Raw genomic sequence first — 20,890 nt, 5'->3', positions numbered from 1 at the left:
CTGAGCCCTCCTCCACAGCTTCTCCAGGACATGCTGGAAACACCCAGGGGCCACTCACTGCCTTTCTGCCCTTCAATTTGCATCTGAAGGAGTGAAGGTGAGAAGCTCCCAGGTGAGAAGCTGCCCAGGGGATGGATGGAGGAAAAGACTGGGGATATTGCAAGCCTATTGAAAGGGAATTGCTGCAAGGAGATGCTGTCCTTGACCAGACCAACCTCTGCCACCCTCTCCCTTGACACAGTTACCTCTGTAACATCATTTCTGTTGAGGTTCTTCAGGCTGGCAAGAGCAGCATCCAGGGCTGGGAGGGCTTCAGCCAAGTCCTTCTGAGCATCATCTGCAATGGCTTGGGCTGTCTGAGCTTTCTCATTGGCCTTTGCCTCCTCAGCCTGCACAGCACTTCTTGTCTTCTCAGCCACAGCTGTGTCCACCTGCAACAGAAACAGCCTCAGAAGGGTGCTGGAGGCAGAGCTTGGCTTGGCACTGCTAGGAAAGATTACAGCTGTCCTGGCAGCTTGTGTGTCTTCTTCCAGCAGACCTCAGGGACCTAACTGCTGCAGGGGATGCCCTTCCTGCACCATACTGGGAGAAGGTTTTTGTATAAACCATCCACAAGCTCCAGCTCTGGCTGTGCCTGAAATGATGTTAGTCTTGCAGGAATTAGCTGCTCTGCCCATTTTCCTATTGGCACAAGTAGAGGATGCATAGGTATGCAAATTTGTAGGGAGATGGAGGAACAGAAAGATAGATATGCTTAGGGGTTTGTTTCTAAAACTGCCACTTCTGCATACCCCAAGGGTTAAAACACTACCAGGAGGCATAATGTGGAATATAATCAAATCCTTATCTGCTGTGTGGGAATTGAGGTGGTTGCAGACTCTTTCCACTCTGCATGCAGAGCTGTATATTAGTGTCCCTGTTCACTGTCCCCATGTGGCCACCCCACAGCAGGAGACAGGCAGGGAGGAACACAAGGAGAGAAGGCAGTGACAGCCAACACAGAACAGTTCCTTCTTCTGAAGTGGCTTGAGTGACTGTGTGATGGTTCTTGAGGTTTGGGGGGCAGTTTGCAGCTGGATCAGCTCCCTGGGGATGGGATGTGGAGGAATGATCCTGTTCAACACAACAAGGAGCTGCTCAGGCCACCTCAGGATTGTGTTAGTGTTGCTGGACTGTGCATGCAAGGGTCTGGGAGCTCGGCTGACTGACCCTGGGTGGTGCTTTCAGACAGTGGGAGCCATTGCCTCTGCAACAACTGGTGCTCACCAGCAGCAGAGCAGGACCCCAGCCGGAGGCAGCTTGTGCTGTCACTGCAGCTCTGCACAAATATCTGCCGTGCCAATCTGAGCCCTTTTCACCTCTGATCAAGCAGGATTTTGCACAATCCCTGGCCCCTTCAGCCTGTGTCCAGTCTGAGCAGAGTTAGACAGTGCAGGGCTGCCCAGCAGCAGTACCTTTATCTGTTCGATGGTTGCCTCGGTGTCCTTGGCTGCCTGTGCCAGGAGAGGGCGGGAGGACTCCAGCTCCTCCTGCATCTTCGCTACATCCTCTGCTGTTCGCAGGAGCTATGGGAGCAAAGCAGAGTTAAGGGCAGGGGCAGCAGCCATGGAAAGCCCTGGGAAAGGGCTGTGCTGCTCTGCAGGGTGCTCTCTGCCAAGCATTGGGCTGTGCAAAGCACAGGTCTAGCCCTGGTTCCTGCTTAAGCAACAATCTGACACTGTGGTGTGCTTATAACCAGCAGTGCTAATGTTGCCTGCACATGTTGGGCATTACTTCATAAGCTCGTGGCAATGAGGCAGCAGAACAATGTTTCTGTTAGAGGGCTTTCAATTTCAAGGTTAATAAGAAACATCCTGAGAGCTGAGCTACACAGAGGTCTGTGGTCCCCAAAGACTGGGGATCATTATTCTTTTAGAGCTGTTACAGACTCAGACCTTCAGAAAGCCTGGCTCTGGCAGAAAGCATAGTTCTCACTTATTTTAGCCTGAGTTTTTTCCTGTTGCACAGGACATGTGTAGGACATCTCACTGCACCTTTGCACCTATAAATATGCTGCTCAGAATGTGTAAGGGGTGGCCCCAAAACTTTCTTGGGTATAAGGGACAAACCTTGTCTAGGCCACTTTGCATCCTGTTCTTGGCTGTCTTCAGTTCCTGTTGCTTCTTTCCAATGAGGGAACTGAAGATGCTGAGGAACTCCAGGTAGCTTTTGGGAGTGATATAATTGTGTCTGCCCAGTTCTGCTAGGAACAACTGGCACTTCTTTGCCACACTCAGGTGGATTGCTACACACACTTGAATCTACAAGGGGAAAGGAAACAAAGGAAAGAAACATTCAGTACTTAACATGTGAAAGGCAAATCTATGTGATGCCCAGAGAGTGCACAAGGTGCTTATGAAGAACCAAACTATACAGTCACAGCAGAGCTTATGTGTGTGGGGGCTTTAGTGCCACAGAGGGCTGACAAATGGCCAAGACAGTTCAAATGCAGCTCTGCATTTGAATGATCCTGCCGTGGAACATTTCTGCTGCAGGGTAGGACAATTCTGAAGGCGTGCCCTGCGCTGTTGTCTTGGTGCATGCAGAGACACAGCACACTGAACACACGGGAGCAGAGCATTCCCGCGTGTGGCACGTACCATCCCGCTGATGTCCTCATTGCCGCTGCCAAGGAGTGGGAGCTCACTCAGGAAGGAGGAGGCAACGCTCTGCAGGGCTTCAGCAGGCCACTCATTGAACCAGTCAATGGTGCAGCAGTTCACGAGAGAGGGGAACTGCCTCAGGCGAGCACGGAACACTTCTCCGATGGGGCTGAGGGCAAGGCGTGCACAGAACACGTGTTACAGCTGGCTCTGCATACAGGACGCAATACCTTTCCTTCCACAGAGCCACCCTGATACTTTGTGGAGCAAGAGGGACAGAAATACACCCAGGGAAGGAAGGAAAAGGGGAATGGCAGTTCAGGCAGTGAGCTGTGAGCCCAAAGGTGCATGTCTGAGCTCTTTCCTTGGCTTGGGATATTCTGGAAGTATTAAGAGGGTAGTAGGGTGACATTTTATGGGTGCTTCTCTAGGGATAACAAATAAATGTGCTCTGAAGTTTATTTCAAGCAGGTGTGTGCAGAGATTCCATCACCAAACTATAACCATAGCCCTGATTTTTCTACTTGTTCTTGCACTGAGAATGCCCTGTACCTTCTGGTATCCCTCCTGCAAGGGAGCAAGCTGGTTATGGACTATGCATTGGATTAACGAGTAAACATGAGCAACTGAGCCCCAAATTCAAGCCAGATATGTCTGTAACAAATGGCTCAGTGGTGCAGAGAGGAGGAGGTACCTTGTGTTTAATCTGAATCACACATAATCATACCCTTTAAAAATGCAAACTTCATCTTGAGACCAGCAAAGTGTTAAAAAAAAAAATTCTAGTCCTAGGGGAAGGTGTTATGCAAACCACACTCCAATTCTCCCTCCTTCTCCAAGGACTGGGGCTTGGAAATAAAGATCCCATTACACAGTGATGGAAGGGAAAGGATAAGGAGGGAATAATTAGCATTAAAAGCACGGAGGTGTAGGCCTGAAGTGTACCTCATGCACAGGACCATGTGGATATTGCTGCGAACCCGTGCCACGTATGCAGCCATCAAATTGGCTTTGGTGGGCTGCTGCCCCAGGTCTCGAACAATGGGCTTCATAGCTGTCATGATCTGGTCTTGCTCCTCAGGACTGTAAATGTTGGGAATGTCACCAGAGTTGAGCAAGTTGTTGATATCTTCGAGGAAGGATTCATTTTTAATCTAAAAATGAATGGTAAAAAAAAAAACAAACACAAAAAACAGCAGTTTCTTAAGTCAGAAGGCAGTCATGTCTCACATGATATGGAGATAATTTCTGCATAAATACAGCCCTCAGCCTCAGTTATAAGAAACAATTTTTGTGATGATTTGGCTCCAGAAAGGCACATCCTGATTCTTGTCCAGCACTTCCAATTAAACAGCCATATTTCAGCCATTTTGGGGGTAGGAGGATGTGTTTGAGAACAAACATCCTTCTGTCCATTCCCCATCTCCTTACAGACAAATTGAGCTCAGGCTCTTTTTTCCTGCCTCTGCAGCAAGACCCCAGACACCTTGGTTGCTCCAGGTCTTCATTCCTCCAGCACAGAACACTTCATTATTAAAATAAAGCTTATCAATGTGGGAGACAGAGTAATTGTAGGGATGTGTCACAGGCTGTGGGATGATCTCCCTCCAGTGCTACATTCACCTCTCCACCTTTGCTACATCAGAAACACACAGCATCCATCTCCTTGACTAAATGCATCCTCTTGGGCCCCTTTGCTCCCACATATGCTTCTCACTGCAGGCAAAAGGCTGCAAGAACAAGTAGCATTTGACGGATGCTCATCTCACTGCTTAGGGCTCTGCCACAAGGGAATGGTTCCTATGATAATGAAGGCAGTAAAAAAGCCTATGGGGAACATAACTGTGATTCCAGAAGTGGAAATTGGCCTACTCATTAGCAAGTTACAGTTTACAGCCAGCATTATCCTGTGGAACCAGCAGGTGTAAGGTCCTAAATCTACTCTCTTTTTGAAAAGGGAAAGAATCATTTTACTTAGGACTTCCAATATCAGTGGCCAGTACTGCTTAGTTTCAGACAGCTAAAATCTATGTACCCACCAAACCTTTGGATGGAGCTGAAGGAAGCTTCCTTCAGCAAGAGAAGAATCCACCCACTCACAGACAGCTCTACAGACCCTCTAGCAATAAATGCACCACCTCTAGTTTCCCTGGGGCTATTTTATAAGATGATGAATATGGGCTACTGAAGAAATTCAAGTTGTGTCTGGTTTTGTCAAGTTCCTTAATACCCTGTAGGGGAATTTATTGACCTCAGAGATGTGTTTCTTACTCCTTTTGAGATGGAATCCACCATGCTAATAGTCCTGTACCTGTGTGTCTACAAAGAGGAAGGTCTTGGGTAGATTTTGAAGGCCTGCCATCATCATGATCTTCCTCACATCCTCTCGCCATTCAGTCATGCCATAATTTTTGGACAGTTCAATCTGGAAACATTCATATTCTGCCCTAATGGAAAAAGAAACCTGCGGAGTTAGATCAAATTAAAACATTCTCTTCTGTCAATTCCCAGTATGTCTTGTGGACTCAGGGTGAAAGGACTCAAGCAAGTTGTTCTACAGTGAATCCCGAGCACACGTTTGTCCTTGTGCACCAAGGACAGCCACCAACCCAGGAGCATGTTTCACACAAAGCAGAGATACCTGAGCTAGCCAGAAACCCAGTGCAGATGTGCATGTTAACTGAGTCCTAGCTCTTGACTCATTTGAGGAGTCAGCAGCCAGAAAAACATGTAACTGGCAGTGAGAAGGGCAGAGATTCTGTGAAGGCAGCCCCAATGGAGCTGCTCCCCATTACATGCATAGGTGGGAGTGCTTTACTTACATGTGAGATGCCAGTCTGGTGAGCGACTGTCTCCCACTTCCCCCAACCCCCAGGAGAAGAGCATTCCCCGGAGCCTGCCGCAGGATCCGGCTGATTCGGCAGATGTGCTGAATGGCATCCATGAACAGCACAAGCTTCAGCTCTGGGGTCTTGCTCTGATTGTACTCCTCCAGGTATTCCTCAATCACCAGCTTCAGCTGTGGGCAGAAACACTCAGTTGTGGCTACCAGACAAAAGCAATTGTGTGTGTGTGGTTACTGTCTGCCGGCACAGCCAGGAGCAGGGCAGGGCAGAGCCTGGTGCTTATCAGAGTCTGGGAGCAGCTCTCCTCTGGGCTCCTAAGGAACTGCCATTGGATGGGCTGAATTTAGTTAGTGGTGGTGGCAGCAGCTGCTCAATGGTGACCTTAAACTAACTCAGGCAAGTGACTACAGTCTGCTGTTTCCCAACTGTGCTGTTTACCTCGAGAAACAGCAGGGTGTAGTTCAAAATAAAAGAGCTTATGGCTGCCTGATCCATACTGCTCCAGGGCCTCCCTCTGGGCTAGTTTCCTTGCTCTACAGCTGGCCACTGCCTGCTGCTGAATCCTGTGGTTAGGATTCTGGCTGGAAAGCATAGGTGCTGGGGAAGAAAACAACACTGACTGTAGATGAGTACACTCCTCTCCCAGTCCAGCCATCACATGGAATAGCTGCAGGAGCAGTTTCTCTTGCCCTTCCCAGAGCTCTCTTCAACAGCACCCTCAGACCAGAGAAGGAGATGATGCATGAAGACATCTGGGATTGGATCCTACCCCCTCAGCAATATCACTGTGAAGCTGGGAAAGTAACACCAGCTGGAATTCATACAGCACTGAGATCCCTGCCTAAGTCCTGTGTGTATCACTGGGAACTGTGCAGCTGCCTCTCTGTCTGGCTGTCTCAGCTGTGCTCACCTTGGTGGGGGACAGACCTACCTACTCTACAAAACGGGTTGGAAAGCTCAGTTAATTACCAGCCCTTGTCACACAGCTATCACAAGAGGAGAGACAACAGAATAATCATCTGTTTCTGATAATGAGTGCAAAACGCACCACTCATTGCCTTTGCTTAATTACCACTATCCAAGTACTCCCAGTATCTTCTCCAACAGGGAGTCTGGCAGTAACATTAATTACTTGTAAAGGTCAATTGTGAAGTCTTTAATGGTGAAAGTAGTATTGTTTGGGGGTAATGTGCCATTTCTTTCCAGCAAATTTCACTTTTCAGTCCCAAGTGTGACTCATTTGGGAGATTTGGTATAGCAGGCTGCCTCTAGCATTGCAATGCAGAGACAGCTTGTTCCACCTCAACTGCCCATCACAACAAATACAGCCACTATTCATATATGTGGTAGGATTCCACAGGAGACCCCTGGGATGGTTTGTAGTTTCAGACGCCTCTAATTAAAGCACCACTATTGTTACTATTACTGTTTTCCCTTGTTTGTAGAAGACTGAGAAGATGTGAACGTAGTTCCCAACGTGATTCCCAGGGTCCTTACCTTATCCTGGCTGTCGATTGCTTGGTACACTTTGACACTGGCACGTGGCTCCATGAAGTCTCCAAACAGAACTAGCTGGGTGGGAACGACCTCCTCAAAAGTGGTGCCAAACTCCTCCATCTTCTCTGTCATCAGGTTGTCAAACCAGGTGCGGTCCTCGTCACTGACCAAGCGATCACGGAAGACCCGGCAGCTCTCGTGGTACCACAATCTCAGCAGCTGCTCTTTGTTCTGGTAGGAAATCCCAGCAAAACAGCCCCCATGAGAGAAGCAGAGAAGTGTTATGAGCATTGTTGTCAGCAAAGCTGGTTCCTGCCCAGCATGTGGCCAGCTCCACTCCCATTACAAGGCAACTAGAGCAGAGAAAGAACTGGGTGGAGGAAGCTGCTTTCCCTTCTCCTCTCAAAAATAACTCTTGTCAAAACAGCTGCTTTGCAGAGAGCTCATTACAGCATCAGTTTATCCCCCTCTATTTGTCCATATGTCGGGCTTTCTTTGAGATATTTAAATTTTATGTTATTTGTTCTTATCTTTCACAAGTTTGATTTAATTTGTACCATTTTCTTGTGTGTTTTTTGAAAGATCCTTTCATTTGGCTGATAGCACAGAACCTACAGAACTTAGGATCCTAAGTACTTCCTGTCATAATTCAGTCTCTATACTAGCCAGACTGGAGCCACAGCAAGGTCCTCAGGAGAGCTGAAGGGGTAGAAGCAGATAACAGGACAACACCTCTGCCCCTACTTGGTCCCTGTCTGATCCCCCATGGCTCCATCTAGCCCTGAATGGATGGTCTGTGTCCTACTGACTCCCTGTGGCCACTCACCTGCCAAGGAAGGACTGTGATGAAGGGGACATCTGCCTGCTACTGGTACCAGGCAATAGCCAAAGGGGAGGCTACCACACCCCTTGAGCAATACCAAAATGCATCTTCAATGGGAAATTGCAGCCTGTTTGCAGGCCTGTGAATGAGGCCTCACCTAGAACATTTCAGTCACCAGTGGTGTCCCTCAGGGGTCTGTGCTAGGGCCAGTCCTATCTAATATTTTTACTGATGACATGGATGAGGGCATTGAGTAAATTAATAAATTTGCAGATGACACTAGGCTGGGAGCGTGTGTCCATCTGTTGGAAGATAGGAGGGCTCTGCAGAGAGATCTGGAATGGTTGGATGGATGGGCAGAGTCCAACAGGATGAAGTTTAGTAAGTCCAAGTGCCCAGTCCTGCACTTTGGTCACAATAACCCCCTGCAATGCTACAGGCTGGGGACAGAGTGGCTGGACAGTGCCCAGGCAGAAAGGGACCTGGGGGTGCTGGTCACAGCCGGCTGAACATGAGCCAGCAGTGTGCCCTGGTGGCCAAGAAGGCCAATGGCTCCTGGCCTGTGTCAGGAACAGTGTGGGCAGCAGGAGCAGGGAGGTCATTCTGTCCCTGTACCTGGCACTGGTGGGGTCACACCTCGAGTGCTGTGTCCAGTTCTGGCCCCTCAGTTTGGGAAAGATGTTGGGACACTCAAGCACATCCAGAGGGGACAACGAGGCTGGAGAGGGGCTGGGAACACAAACCCTGTGAGGAACCACTGAGGGAGCTGGGGGTGTTTAGGCTGGAGGAAAGAAGACTCGGGGGTGACCTTATCAATCTCTACAACTTCCTGAAAAGTGGCTGTACTCAGGTGAGGTTGGTCTCTTTCTCCAGGCAGCACTGACAGAACCAGAGGACACAGTCTTAAGCTGTGCCAAGGGAAATATAGGTTGGATATTAGGAAAAAAATTTTTACAGAAAGGGTGATAAAGTACTGGAATGATCTGGCTGGGGACAAGTGGAGTCCCCATCCCTGGATGTGTTTAAAAGAAGACTGGATGTGGCACTTGGTGCCATGGTTTAGTTGAGGTGTTGGGGCTGTGTTGGATTTGATCTTGAAGGTCTCTTCCAACCCAGTGATTCTGTGATTCTGTGAGTTCTGGTCTTGCCCTGGGTGGCAGGGCTGTGCTGATGGGAGTACTTACCTCAACCTTGCCAGGCTCAGCCATGAGCATGCCCTGGAACACCTTTGAGAGGTCTCTCAGGTTGAAGGTGTAATGTGACTTTGCTGGTGTGGGCAGCAGCTGGGATGTGATGGTCATATACACGGAGATGGTGGCATTGACTAAGGGCTCGTTCAGGTCCTTCACTGCATCTGCTCCCGCTGCAGAGACACAAGTAGTTGGAGAGGATGTCAAGATGGTAACTCTGGGCTGAGAAGGTCTTTGCAGTGCAGGAAGGTGGCACTGAGTGGCAGAGGTGCTGGCTAGCACTTGGGCAGGAACACACTTTTTTCTGCTTTTTTCTGAGAGACAGTGAGGGACCTGTCCAAGCACCTGCTCACTGCAGTGGACAGCTGCCAATGGGTTTATCAACTAATGTGAACCAGATTTGGGGGTGGAAGAATGCTTTACAGTCATTCTGTGGTGTGAAGACTTTATGCCTCCCAGGAACAGAGCAGGCACTGCCAGACAGGTAATTGATGCCTACCTGAAATATTCCAGACAGGCTTTCCTTCTCCTTCCTTGCACTCCCGCAGTGAAATCTCAGCTAGTTTTAAGCTAGAAGGTGTGAGTGCCCTCTTAGCTAAACCCCCTGCAATTCATTATGCTCAGCAAATGCAAAGCCACTGAGAATAATTTCTTATGCAATAGTCTGGCAAGATTTAAACACAACTGCCAGTTTTAGAGCATAATTATTTTTTTCTCCCAATGAAGTTTATTACAAACACTCCTGGAGAAGTAGAGCCCTATGACACCCCAGCATTTTGCACTTTTTTGCATGTTTTCAAAAATCCTTTAATTTCTTTCTAAATCACAGCTAGCTGTTTCAGTGTGCCCCTGAGATCACAGTCAGGTACTGGTGCTTCTGAATATTGTAAGCACTCAGAGAGCTCTGCTTTGCTTCTCCCATAGCTGACTATTCTCACTCCTTTCTACTGGCAGATTTGCAGATGAGGGCATATTTGCAAAGATGATCCTCAATTCCCACCCTGTCAAGTATAAGAGGACTCATTTCACTCCAAATGAACCCTTTTTTCATGGTGGCTGTAGCACCATGCTCAGATCCACCCTGCTCAGCTGTCCACAGGCTGCAGCAGATGGAGAGTAACAGAAGGCTCTGCTTCCACAGAAGGCTGTTGTCTGGACAAGTGTCTGTCTGCTGAATGCACAGGTAAGCTGTGCCATGCTGTGCTCACCAGCGTGTTCTGTTCACAGTCTCTCTCATATTTCTGCTCTTACTTACGCACTGGATTTCTGTAACTTTTTTCTCCTAGCAATCCATCTAAAAAAAAGACAAAAAAATTAGTTCCAGCTTTACCTGCTGAGGTTAAGAATATCTGCATCACCCATCACAAACAAAATCCTCTCTGAAAGGCCCAGGCTATAGGACAGCATATTGCAACTGTGAAAGCCAAAGCTGAAGTTTGCTGTTTTGCACCAGCAGAGTTTGGCCCTGAGACTAAATAGGGTATGAGCTCTCTGTTTGCTAAGCCTCATAAAACACTTTCCCTAAAGTATCTTCGAGTGACTTCTGCAAGTTCACGCATTCAACACTTTGATCAGATCATCAGTATTAATTGTTTCCCTTCCAAACTCCAATGCCATCAAGGTGACTTTCAACATGAGGAGAAGATGGAAGTTTTCTGCAGGACTTACCCATCCAGCTGCCAAGGATGGTGGAGAAGATCTTCCTCTTGCTGTTGTCATCCAATTCAGTGAAGGAGAGGTAGTTGAAATGGCGAGTGAGGCGTGGAGTGACAGGATTCCTTCCCCCTCCAGGAGGTCCCATGGCACACACAAAATTAATATCTACCAGCTTCTTAAAAGTACCTTTGAGAGTGCAAAATCAGGAATGAGTGCTGAGGTGTAGCTAAAAACCCTCACCCCAAATCTCCACGGCAGGTACACATATCTAACAGGCCAGCCCTTGCCAAGAGCTCTGGCCAAGGATCTGGGTCATACCGATCTGTTTCCGGTCGTACCAGCCGTGGTGGTCCATCCACTGCCGCAGCAGCTCGATGGGTGGCTGAGCTCCATACTGCTCCAGCATGGGCATGTTCAAGTCATCGATAAAAAATATGAAATACCGACCAACTGGAGGCCCAAACACTCCCTTCCGCCTGCAAGGACAGAACCCGTGTCAGGACACAGGAAAGGCACTTCTAATTTGATTCAAATGCATGGTTTTTTTCCTCTGGGTGCTTCCTGAGTCAACAGTTTCAGCTGTTTCTTACACTTGATACACTACTTTGTATGGGCCTTTGCACCAAAAAGATCTGGAGCAATGTTCGAGGCAGGCTTCTCTCCAAATGAAATTTTGTCTACTTATTCACAACGCCAAGGAGTAAATGGGTGCAAATAAAAGCAAAGCTTGAGCCCATGAATCTGTTGGAAACTTCAGTGGCTGACCAGGGAGGTGAAATGGAAGCTGTTTACTGTGGGGAGTGGGATTGCGGGTGGGCAGCCACATTTTCTCCCTTCATCACTTTCTGTAAAGATCCCACACCAGGGTTTGCAAACACCTGTGCTGTGAAATGTAGTATTTCTGGAATAACTAGAATTGGAGCAATTTTTACCGACCCTCACTAATCCTTCTCAATTTCTTCCCATTATAACAAGCTATTATTGGTTCTCACAATCCTAGCTCAGATGTGCTGTGTGTCCTACATGTTATCCACAGCTATACATGCTCAGAGCCCCTTCAGATCTTGGGGTAAAAGTAAATAGTCAGGTTGATAGAAACACTGAGCTCAGGGATACTGCCTTTGCACACACAGAAGGAATCTTGCCTCTTATCCAGTTTGCTGTCGATGAGATCCTGGGTTTGGTTAGAAGAGGTGCGTGCTGAAAACATCAGGAAGTGGGCGATGTATTTGTTAGGCAAGTTCTTCAAAAGCTTGTCTGCAATTGTGAGAGTCTTCCCAGTGCCAGTGGGACCAATGCAGAGAACCTAGAACCACAATCAGCAATGCAGCATAATCATGGGCAAGCAGCCTGTGTTTCCCAGAACTCTGACACTGACTGGAGGAAAGGCAGGTTACTGCTCTTTTACGCATTTGAAGGTTGGGAGAGGACTCTTGGACTTGCTTCTTCAATAAAGTCAGCTGCCCAACACCAAAATCTCTTGGTGTGGATGGAATCCAACCAGATGGAATCCAACCAAGTACGAAATGGAACTGTAGGAAACAGGTAGAGAGGGATGGTGATGGGCTATCTAGCAATTGCTGCATTTTGATTTAACAACTGAGTGTTGATATCCCTTTGGGGTGCTGGCATGGTGCCTGGGGACTGAATGGATAACTCTTAGTGCTTAAGCACAGATCTGGAGCAGAGAAGTACAAATCCATAGAAGTGGGAAATAATCTCATAGTATTAGGTAGCTGTTAAGTTCTGACTGCACTGGGAGAAGAAGAGGTTGAATAAAAAATTCAAAAACAAGGCTGGGCACGTACCGGCTTATAGTTGGTGAGCAACAGCTGCAGCAGATAGGCCATTCGGACTGTGTTCATCGTGGGCACAATAATGTCACAGAAGTTGGTGTCTGGAACCATGGTGAACTTTGCTGTAGCATCCAGCCACACCTCCCAGTGCACCTGAAAGATTGAAGTCTGCTTAGAGCAGGCATCCATCCCTTCTAAGAAAAGGAAAACTATGTCTGCTATTTTCCCTGTCACTGTTCCTTGTGTAATAGCTCAGATTCTGATGAGAAATTCAGGTTTCCAGCCCCTCTGTTAAGTCTTGCCACCCTTACCTTTCTGTATGGAAATGCTGGGAGTGTTTGACTCATTACTTTTGGGAAAGACAGAGCCAGAGACTTAGAGGTCATTGCCCCAGCAGCAACACACCTGCCCTCCCTTCTGAGAACTGGGATCAAAGTGGGATGGAGCACTTGTGATATCTGCAAGAATAGGAATTCTGCCCATGGCAGAGGGCCAAAGGGGGCTTATCTGGGCTCCTGTCTTCCTGTTCCGTGCCATCACCCACGTTGCACTCAGAGGCACATGAGGTTTTCTACTTGTAAAAGATATGGATCTTTTGTGCTAGACTGAAGCTGCAGATGAGCCTCCCAGAGGCCACTATACCAAATGAGATAGAGCTTCTGCCAGGGCAGTGCTGGAGAACACAGGAGAAAATCTACTTTCCTGACCACCCCATGTTGCCCTCCCACTGAGACCACACTGGCACTTTCTGTTAAGCACCTGACAGTCATCTAGGGTTCTTTGTTTCATTTCGGGAAGGGGAAGCATTTTCCCTCCTTTTAAAATTCCTTTTAGCCCAGAGTCTGGTGACTGTCAGTCAAGATGACCCTGACATGCCCTACACTGCTGTCTCTTGTGAAAAAGGTGGAATATTTATCTGCCTTGCTGCTATTCCAGACTCTGCTGCACATAGCTCTTCTGCTGTTGTTCACTGCTTTCTAACACAGACAGATCTATCCATATGATTTCCTCCCTGTCCTCCAGCAGCCACACCTGTGCCATGCCTCACTTTTCTGAGCACTGACAGAGACACCCAGGTCTCAACTGACCAGCTCTTGGCTCAGCTTTGAAAGAGCTGGTTCACAGCTCTGAAGGCAAGAAACTGCCCTCTTGATTCAAGGAAAAGCTTAATTTTGATTTAAACATTTCTGTTTGCTTCCTATAGGCCTTTCTTCTTTGCCCTTAATGAGAGAACCCTACCAAATCCTGTAGGACTGTGCTGCTTCCTGGTCCCTCCTCCTAAATTACCCAGCTTCGAATTAAAAGTTAAATATTTCACCTCTTTACGGACTTCCTCATCCAGATCCTCTTCAGTACCGCTAAGGCCAGCATCATCCAGTCTATAGTCATAAACCAGTCCTTCCTCTGGGAACAGCAACCGGATCTGTGAGAATAAAGCTGTGGTGAACCTGGCTGCCACTCAGCTGAATTCACAGGAGGATTTGCACTACTTCAAGGAAGACTTTAATAATGGGATATTACCCAGGCCAGGGGGCTCAGGTCTCTCCCAGAACTTCCAGCTCCAGGGGTCCCTTTGAGAGAGCGGCACACCAGATGGCAACAGGAAGTCCATCCAAAGCCTCCAGGCATTCAGCTCTGATTGCCATTCCTCACTACTAATTTCTCTATAATGAGAGAAGATCTGCTTTTCCTTTACTCACCCTTTCCTTTGCCATCTTCTTCCTGAGCCATGAGCTAAAGGCCTCACGACCTAGAGAATCTCCAGTAGCACCCACACTCCAGATCAAGGCAAATATAAACCAAGGTTCAATCAGCTCTCCCATACGAGCAGTCTTCTCCCGGGGAATTGTCTTCAATCCCTTAGAACCAGAGACAAGCAGAAGAAAAATTCTCAGGTATAATTACAGCACACAAACCCCAGACTCTTCTTAATTTGCTCATAATTCTATTCAGCTTCTAGGTAGTTTTTTCTAGCCAGTTTTTCACAGGCCTTGTTAATATCTTATGTGGATTAAAATTTGTTGTTTCATTGGTGTACTTGAGAGACTCCCTTTGCTGAACTAACGTTCCTCAACAGGAGATGGGAGAAGAATTTAGTCTTATGTTTTTAATTTGAAAATTGTCCAGCCTTCTTCAATACTAATCCTCAAAGGACCTGCAATCTGAAGTGCATCATTGCTCAGCTCTGATCTCTGCTTTCCCCTCATTCTCCAATTCCCTCTGCTATAAATAAAAGTGAACCTCTGCCCTCCAGCCTGGTAGGCATGGAGCTTATCTTGTGTTCCTTCAGTGGGCAGAGCATAATCCTTCCAGGTTTACCTGTGATTTGCTGGATGCTGTATTACCTGCTGCCACACAGATGAGCTACAGCATGACCTTTCTGCACCAACATCTTGTTCTCTGGTGACTAACCCTTTCCATGACTTAGCATTCTTAAGAGTTACAGACACAAGTAACAGTGATAGAGGTAGCAAAATCTACCTTAATGGGAACGAAGGGCTGATACTGACATTCCAAGAGCACGAGGAGGCTCATTGTGAGGTTACTGTCTGTAGAAGTAATTATCTCCTTCACAGAGCTTCGTAAAAAGTCGATGGCCTCCTGGAAAGACAGGCAGGGACAGCTCAGTGTCAGCATCCAGCACAGCTGTCTTTGGTTATATCTTATTGTTCACCTCCATCATGTTATGTTTAGCAGGGAGACCATGACTGAGAATGCTGCCATTTCCAACTGCATCCCAAGTACCACCATTTTTTACTGGAGAAAAGCAAGACAAGTTCCTTGGTTCAGTCTTAACACCAAGAAACCTCTGGGCCTCCCTTTTGGTTCTGTGCAATAGTTACATGTATCTTGTGCTATCACTGCTGTTAAATGGTTTGCTCCCTTTAGAGCCTTCCTTTGTAGCTCCAGGTTCTTCATTAAAATAATGGCTTATCAGCAGAGTAAAAATAACAAGACTTGTTTGTACAACCGTCTCCCTGGAGGGGCTCCACTCTAAGCTGTGGAACTGCACTAGGGATGGTTTTGTCCAGAAGATAATTTTAAAATGAAATAAAACCAACTATAATGACCAATAAGACTTAGTCACATCTACAGAGATCAGTGAGTAACCTCTATTAAAGCCACAAAATTCACAGAGAAGTTTCCATGATAGATATTATGGTAGGAAATGTTCCCACAATGGCATTTAGATCCAGGCCTTGACAAGACTGGGCTGGTTGATGTTCAAGATGACATGGAAAGGCTGGAACAGCTCACCTGGAGGAATCTCTTGAAGAGAGATGCCAGCTGCTGTGCGAAGCGCTGCATGACTTCTGGCATATTTTTCAGCCAGCATTCAATGAAAGGGTCCAGCCCCAAAATGCTGGGTTCCAGATAAACCATGCCACAGCGGGAGACTGTGGCAGGGGAGGCAACAGCCAAATCCTGGACTTCAAACATCATGGTCATGCCCTGGAAATTAGAAGAGAAAAGAAAGGATAAGGACCTGCTCAGTTTTGAAATGTATTTCAGAGCAGGGAGGAAGGAGTATAGACAACAGGCAGCAAAAGTGGGAGGGATGAGTTACCTCAGTCATCTTGATGATTTCCCCTGAGCTGAGGCACAGCTTCTTATTGTCGTCAAGTACTGTGTTCATGTTCTCAATCCACAAAGCATCCACTGGCCCATCAAACATGTACCACTTCTTGTTGGAGTCAGCGGCCACGGTTCCCCGACGCATGAGTGTGGAAAAGATCCCGTCTGTCCTGAAAGGCAGGAGGAAGGCAGGGCTTGGCCCATTCTGCTTTTGCTGAAATAAATGGCAAGTTCCCACCACAAAAGGCAATCTTATCCTGCTTCACGTGTCTCCCTTATCTATGAGCTGCAGAAAGGTCCACCTCATTCCTTTTTTTACTGAGACACATCTCAGCCTGAGTGACACCACAAAACAATTTCTTTGAGCATCAGGATCTGGAATTTGTGCCATTTAACTATAAAATGTCAAGCTTCCCTTTAACATCTCTGTCCTCAGTGAAGAGTAAAGAGGCCTTGCTAGCATCCAGTTCAAGCCACAGGCAGATTATCTGCTCTCTGGAGGTGCCTCTTTTTCTCTTTTTCTCAAGGTTAAAAGGATAAATCCAGGCTAAAGAGCATGACCCTACCCTCTTTATAACTGAAGTTCCCCATCCTCAGCTGCCTGTGAACCCGGGTGGTGCTGGAGCTGGTGACCAGGAGAACAGACACAAGGAATGCTGGCTGTTGACAGCAAGAATTTAATCTGTACATGGAAACCTTGAGCACAGTTTCCATTCAGATCCTGGACTTGACTCCTGCTATTAAATAATTATTTGTTATTTTTATAGTCCTACTAGTGAATTCCAGGGTATTGTTACTGAGATCAAGGGAAAACAGTCTGTTCTAAAGCTCAGCTGATTAAAGCAGATGGATTTGTCTGTAAATATATTTTACACAATTGCTGTATTTTTCTTTTTTGTCACATTGACATGCCCGTGTAGAGTCACATCATAAATAAACTGTTGAGCTTAATTGCAGCTCCTATAAAATGTCCTTCAGTAAATATGTACCACATCCTAAGCTGGGAAGCTCTGGTCACAGCATCAGTGATGTTTACTGGCTTGCACTTTTCCCAGGCGTAGTTAGTTTTATATATGTTTAGTTTCCCTCATTTTACAGAACACAGTCTTTAGCTTTGCCCTGAGACAAGTTCTGGCTGACAGGGCCAAAGGGAGATTCACACTGCTTCTCACATCCTAGCTCATGGATAAAGTGAGCTGCAAAGTCAACCTCAGGTCACATATGGAAACATAAGCAGTAGGACCAGGCTATAAAGAGGGCAAGTGGGCTATTGGTTCTTGTTTCCAAACCATGTAAGCAAGCAGGAGCCCTGGCAACAGGAATGAAATTCCTCTTTATGCCTCAAAGTCATTCCTCATCACTCAAGGATACCAGAGTATTTATACAGAACAATTCAAGTGCGCAGTACAGAGGTCACTTTTCTTCAGAAGCAAAGCAAGTGTTTTTAAGCTGCTGTATCTTAGGAGCAGGGACATGTGCTCCAAAGCTATTGAATTATTGTTCTGCAGTTAATGCTGCGAGCTGAGCTGCAGGAACTGTCTGGGCATGTGCTGGCAGACAGGCCAAGTGCACAATGAGGGATGTCAGCTTAAATCGCCGTGACTGGCTGCTGTAGCTTGGTGGGGATAAGGACTTGATCACTTCTGGTTTTATGCCACCACCCTTAAATGGTTCTCAGCCTTGGAGAGAAGACGCTCAAGACCAGAAAAGTCTTTTCTGTCTGGAAGAAAGGAAAGAAGGTTTTGTACTTTACCATTCATGCGTTAGCAAGTTGAATTCTCCATAAAGCTGGCCCATTGTGATGGATTTGGGATTCAGTACAAAGTACTGGACTGCTTCGTAATTCCCACCACTGGCTGCAGGCTGACCTTTCAGTGATGTCATTGCAGCTGCCAGGACTTCATAACTCTGCAAAGGCAGGACAGCCAGAGAGTTCACTGCCATGGCTCCAAAACAACAAAGCCACTTGCTCTCATAGCAACTGCATTCAAATGCAGTGAGAAAAGAGACATAGTGAAGGGTAATATCATAGTATGGAGATGCCTGGCTGAAATAAAAGCACAGAAATTAAGTACTCTATATGCAGTGGAGGAGGAAGTTAGATCTTGTGTGCAAGAGGCCTGAAGCACCTAGAGAGGTCAAAGTATGTCTCAGCCTTAGACATGTGCAGCAGAACTAATGAGCTTCACTCTAATCCCACAGCTCAAAAATGAACCAGTAATATACCTCCCCATGACTATAAATTATTACAGGCAGCATCTCTGTGCCCTCACTTCTAGGGAGAGAAGCTTTAAATGCCAGTATGGATCTTTTGTAAAACTTAACCCCTGCATCACTAGGTAGGTGGGGCCAGCACAGTGTCTCACCCATACCTTTGTCTTCCCAGAACCTGTTGGTCCCACCAGCATGAGGCCGTGACGAACTACGGTGGTCTCGTACAGCTGGATGCATTTAGTCACAAAACCTGTACAGGAAGATGATGCAGAGTGGGTCTGGGAATATATCTCTTTCTCAGGGCAGTATGCTGGACTAAAAGCCCAGGTCCAGAGGGAGCTTGTGGAGAGACTTTCCCCTCACCATCAACATCCTTCAGATTTGCCTGGATGCAGGATTTGCGGATGGCTTCTTCCAGGATGCCATAATCAACAGGGGTTTCTTTGATATTCGGAAATAAATCTGAGACAATACCATTGAAGAGCTTGAGGTCATCCTGCAGGAATTTGGGTACGTTGGCATCCCTAATAGCTCGCAGGCAGATCAGCTCCTGCAAGGGTTTGAGAACTCAGGACTTCAGAGATATTTCCTCTTGTATGAGGCTGCAGAAAAGGCCCCATAAGTCTATGGCAGTGTAAAGTACAAGCAAGTTTACCTCATCCATATCAGGATTCTCTCTTTTGAGATTGCCAGCTGTTGAGATTACAGTCTTCACAGCTCTCATCCCAAAGTCATAGTGGTCCTGAAAAAGGCAGAGGAAACAATATCATCAAGTAGAGGAGCACCACCTAAAAAAGTAAACTTAGGCATGCACTCAGCTAGCAGGCGAGAAAAGAAAAATGAGAGTTATGCCTTCAGAACAATTCTTTCTTCATCCAATCCTATTTTCAGTATCCTTCAAACAACTAATTAGTCCTCAGCTGTACAGTCTATGCATGAGGAAGATGACAATAAGTACACAATGAAAAATCCTAGATGGAAGGAAAAGCAGGCAGGGCTGTTTAGCTCAACTGTCCTGCCACTGTAATCCTAAATAGGATTTAAGGTGAATCCAAGCCCAGCCACAGGAGCAGAAACAAGAGTTAGAAAGAAAGAAAGAAGTAAGATGAAGAACGGGTGTAGTGACCTTTCTGAGATATGCTGTCACAAGGCACCAAGAAAACCATCCGGGTACTTCATGCCTAGGCTGAGAAAGTCTCACATTTAAAAAACAGTCTTGGACATTAAGACATCTACCTGGGAGCTGAGCTGTTCTGACAGTAGTTTGAATGTTGTGGTGATCTTCTTTGCAAGGACTTTGGCTTCATTAAACCCGAAGGAGTAGAGTGAGATCTCAGCAATCATGGAGTAATCTGGGACCATCATAGCCACAGGACGAAAGAGAGCCTGGAACGTATGAATCCAACACAATGTTCAAAACACTGCAGTTTCTTGGTTTTTTTCCCAGCAAACTGAAAAGGCTGAGTATCCATTCCAGACTGTTTAGAGGACACAACATGAGTGTGCCTGGCAGCTGTCACTGCAGCATCCCTGCAGACTGCAATCTGAACAGTGCCATTTCCTTACACATGTGGTTCAAATCTCACAGTGATTCTGGAGACTCTTCAAAAGGATCACACCCTAACTCTTGTCATGGACACACTGGTGGGTCCAGGTAGCACCCAGCACCTTTATTGCCCCTCTTTCTTTCTGTGCAGCCTGCCCTCCTTACCTTCAGGTTATCAGGCAGCTCAGTGCGCCCAGCGTACCCTGGGTTCATTGTGATGAAGACTGCACAGGATGGGACCAGTGGGATCTCTGTGCCTTCAAATATGAAGGTTTCCACCTGGAAAATTAAAAGTATGATCATCCTCAAAGAACAGAGTCTGACCTGCAAACTAAATAATGTAGCAGAATCTTCCAAGAGGAGAACAATAGCTTTAAGTTGTTAAATTATAAAGCACAAACACACACAGCTGCCCACAACAGTAGTGACTCAATCTGGTCCCACTGCAGGAACCCAGTATTACCACCAATATTTTTTCCTGTATAAAAGACTGGGCTTGTGGAAGATTTACTGATAGGTTAAATTTTCCTTTTTTTTTCCTTTAAACTCTTGAACAGACTTCTATCCCTTCAGCTGTAAACAAACGTCTTCCCATTTATTTTGCACTAGAGATCAGACCTGAATTAATTCATGGCAAAGAGGGCAAAGAGAAACCTAAATCCTTTTTAAAGCTGTGTAGGTAGTGATTTCAGATGGGGGATAAAGTAATGCAGAAGAATTTACGGAGAGCAAGTTTCTAATTCCAAGCCAAAGTCAAGGAGATTCAGGTCTTAAACCTTCTGAGCCTCCAGAGAACAAAGCAGAGGCTGGCTGCTAGACTGGCTGACAGCTGAATCTCCATTAAAGCCAACAGTTCACAACAATTCACTTTACAGTGCAACTCTGTGTGCACCAATACGTGTTTTTCTGCACATCCTGGGTTTTGTGAATCCACCAAAGCTTGGTTAACGCATTTGGACAAATTTGGTGCTGAGCAATTCATGTCAGAACATTGACTGCCTTTATCACAGCTCCAGTTTAGATGAGCTCAGTGGATCTGTATCAGAGTGTCTCCCACACCGAAGTCTGCTGGCACTACAGCTCAAGCTGAGAGGTACTTCAGCC

General features: G+C 46.7%; 1 protein-coding gene across 3 annotated transcripts in view; it reads right to left on the bottom strand.

Moving 5' to 3' along the window:
* Positions 1–20,890, bottom strand: part of DNAH1 (dynein axonemal heavy chain 1) — a 72,052-nt gene that overhangs the window by 16,151 nt on the left and 35,011 nt on the right. For all 3 annotated transcript variants that reach the window (XM_064432475.1, XM_064432473.1, XM_064432474.1), the window contains exons 31-55: positions 19,952–20,065; positions 19,477–19,626; positions 18,896–18,982; positions 18,604–18,790; positions 18,399–18,490; positions 17,780–17,934; positions 16,019–16,196; positions 15,709–15,903; positions 14,932–15,051; positions 14,151–14,309; positions 13,769–13,873; positions 12,463–12,603; positions 11,800–11,960; positions 10,973–11,130; positions 10,667–10,840; positions 10,254–10,292; positions 8,993–9,171; positions 6,986–7,216; positions 5,465–5,661; positions 4,954–5,089; positions 3,588–3,796; positions 2,640–2,811; positions 2,109–2,300; positions 1,455–1,565; positions 246–431 (exon numbers count right to left, since the gene is read on the bottom strand). In XM_064432475.1, the coding sequence (XP_064288545.1) occupies positions 246–431; positions 1,455–1,565; positions 2,109–2,300; positions 2,640–2,811; positions 3,588–3,796; positions 4,954–5,089; positions 5,465–5,661; positions 6,986–7,216; positions 8,993–9,171; positions 10,254–10,292; positions 10,667–10,840; positions 10,973–11,130; positions 11,800–11,960; positions 12,463–12,603; positions 13,769–13,873; positions 14,151–14,309; positions 14,932–15,051; positions 15,709–15,903; positions 16,019–16,196; positions 17,780–17,934; positions 18,399–18,490; positions 18,604–18,790; positions 18,896–18,982; positions 19,477–19,626; positions 19,952–20,065 (3,828 nt within the window). The remainder of the gene's footprint in view (positions 1–245; positions 432–1,454; positions 1,566–2,108; positions 2,301–2,639; positions 2,812–3,587; positions 3,797–4,953; positions 5,090–5,464; positions 5,662–6,985; positions 7,217–8,992; positions 9,172–10,253; positions 10,293–10,666; positions 10,841–10,972; positions 11,131–11,799; positions 11,961–12,462; positions 12,604–13,768; positions 13,874–14,150; positions 14,310–14,931; positions 15,052–15,708; positions 15,904–16,018; positions 16,197–17,779; positions 17,935–18,398; positions 18,491–18,603; positions 18,791–18,895; positions 18,983–19,476; positions 19,627–19,951; positions 20,066–20,890) is intronic.

The sequence above is a fragment of the Passer domesticus genome, chromosome 9 (assembly GCF_036417665.1).
Source record: "Passer domesticus isolate bPasDom1 chromosome 9, bPasDom1.hap1, whole genome shotgun sequence".
Classification (NCBI taxonomy): domain Eukaryota; kingdom Metazoa; phylum Chordata; class Aves; order Passeriformes; family Passeridae; genus Passer; species Passer domesticus.
The sequence above is the reverse complement of the archived record's forward strand: the minus strand, read 5'-3'. Positions and strand labels throughout refer to the sequence as shown.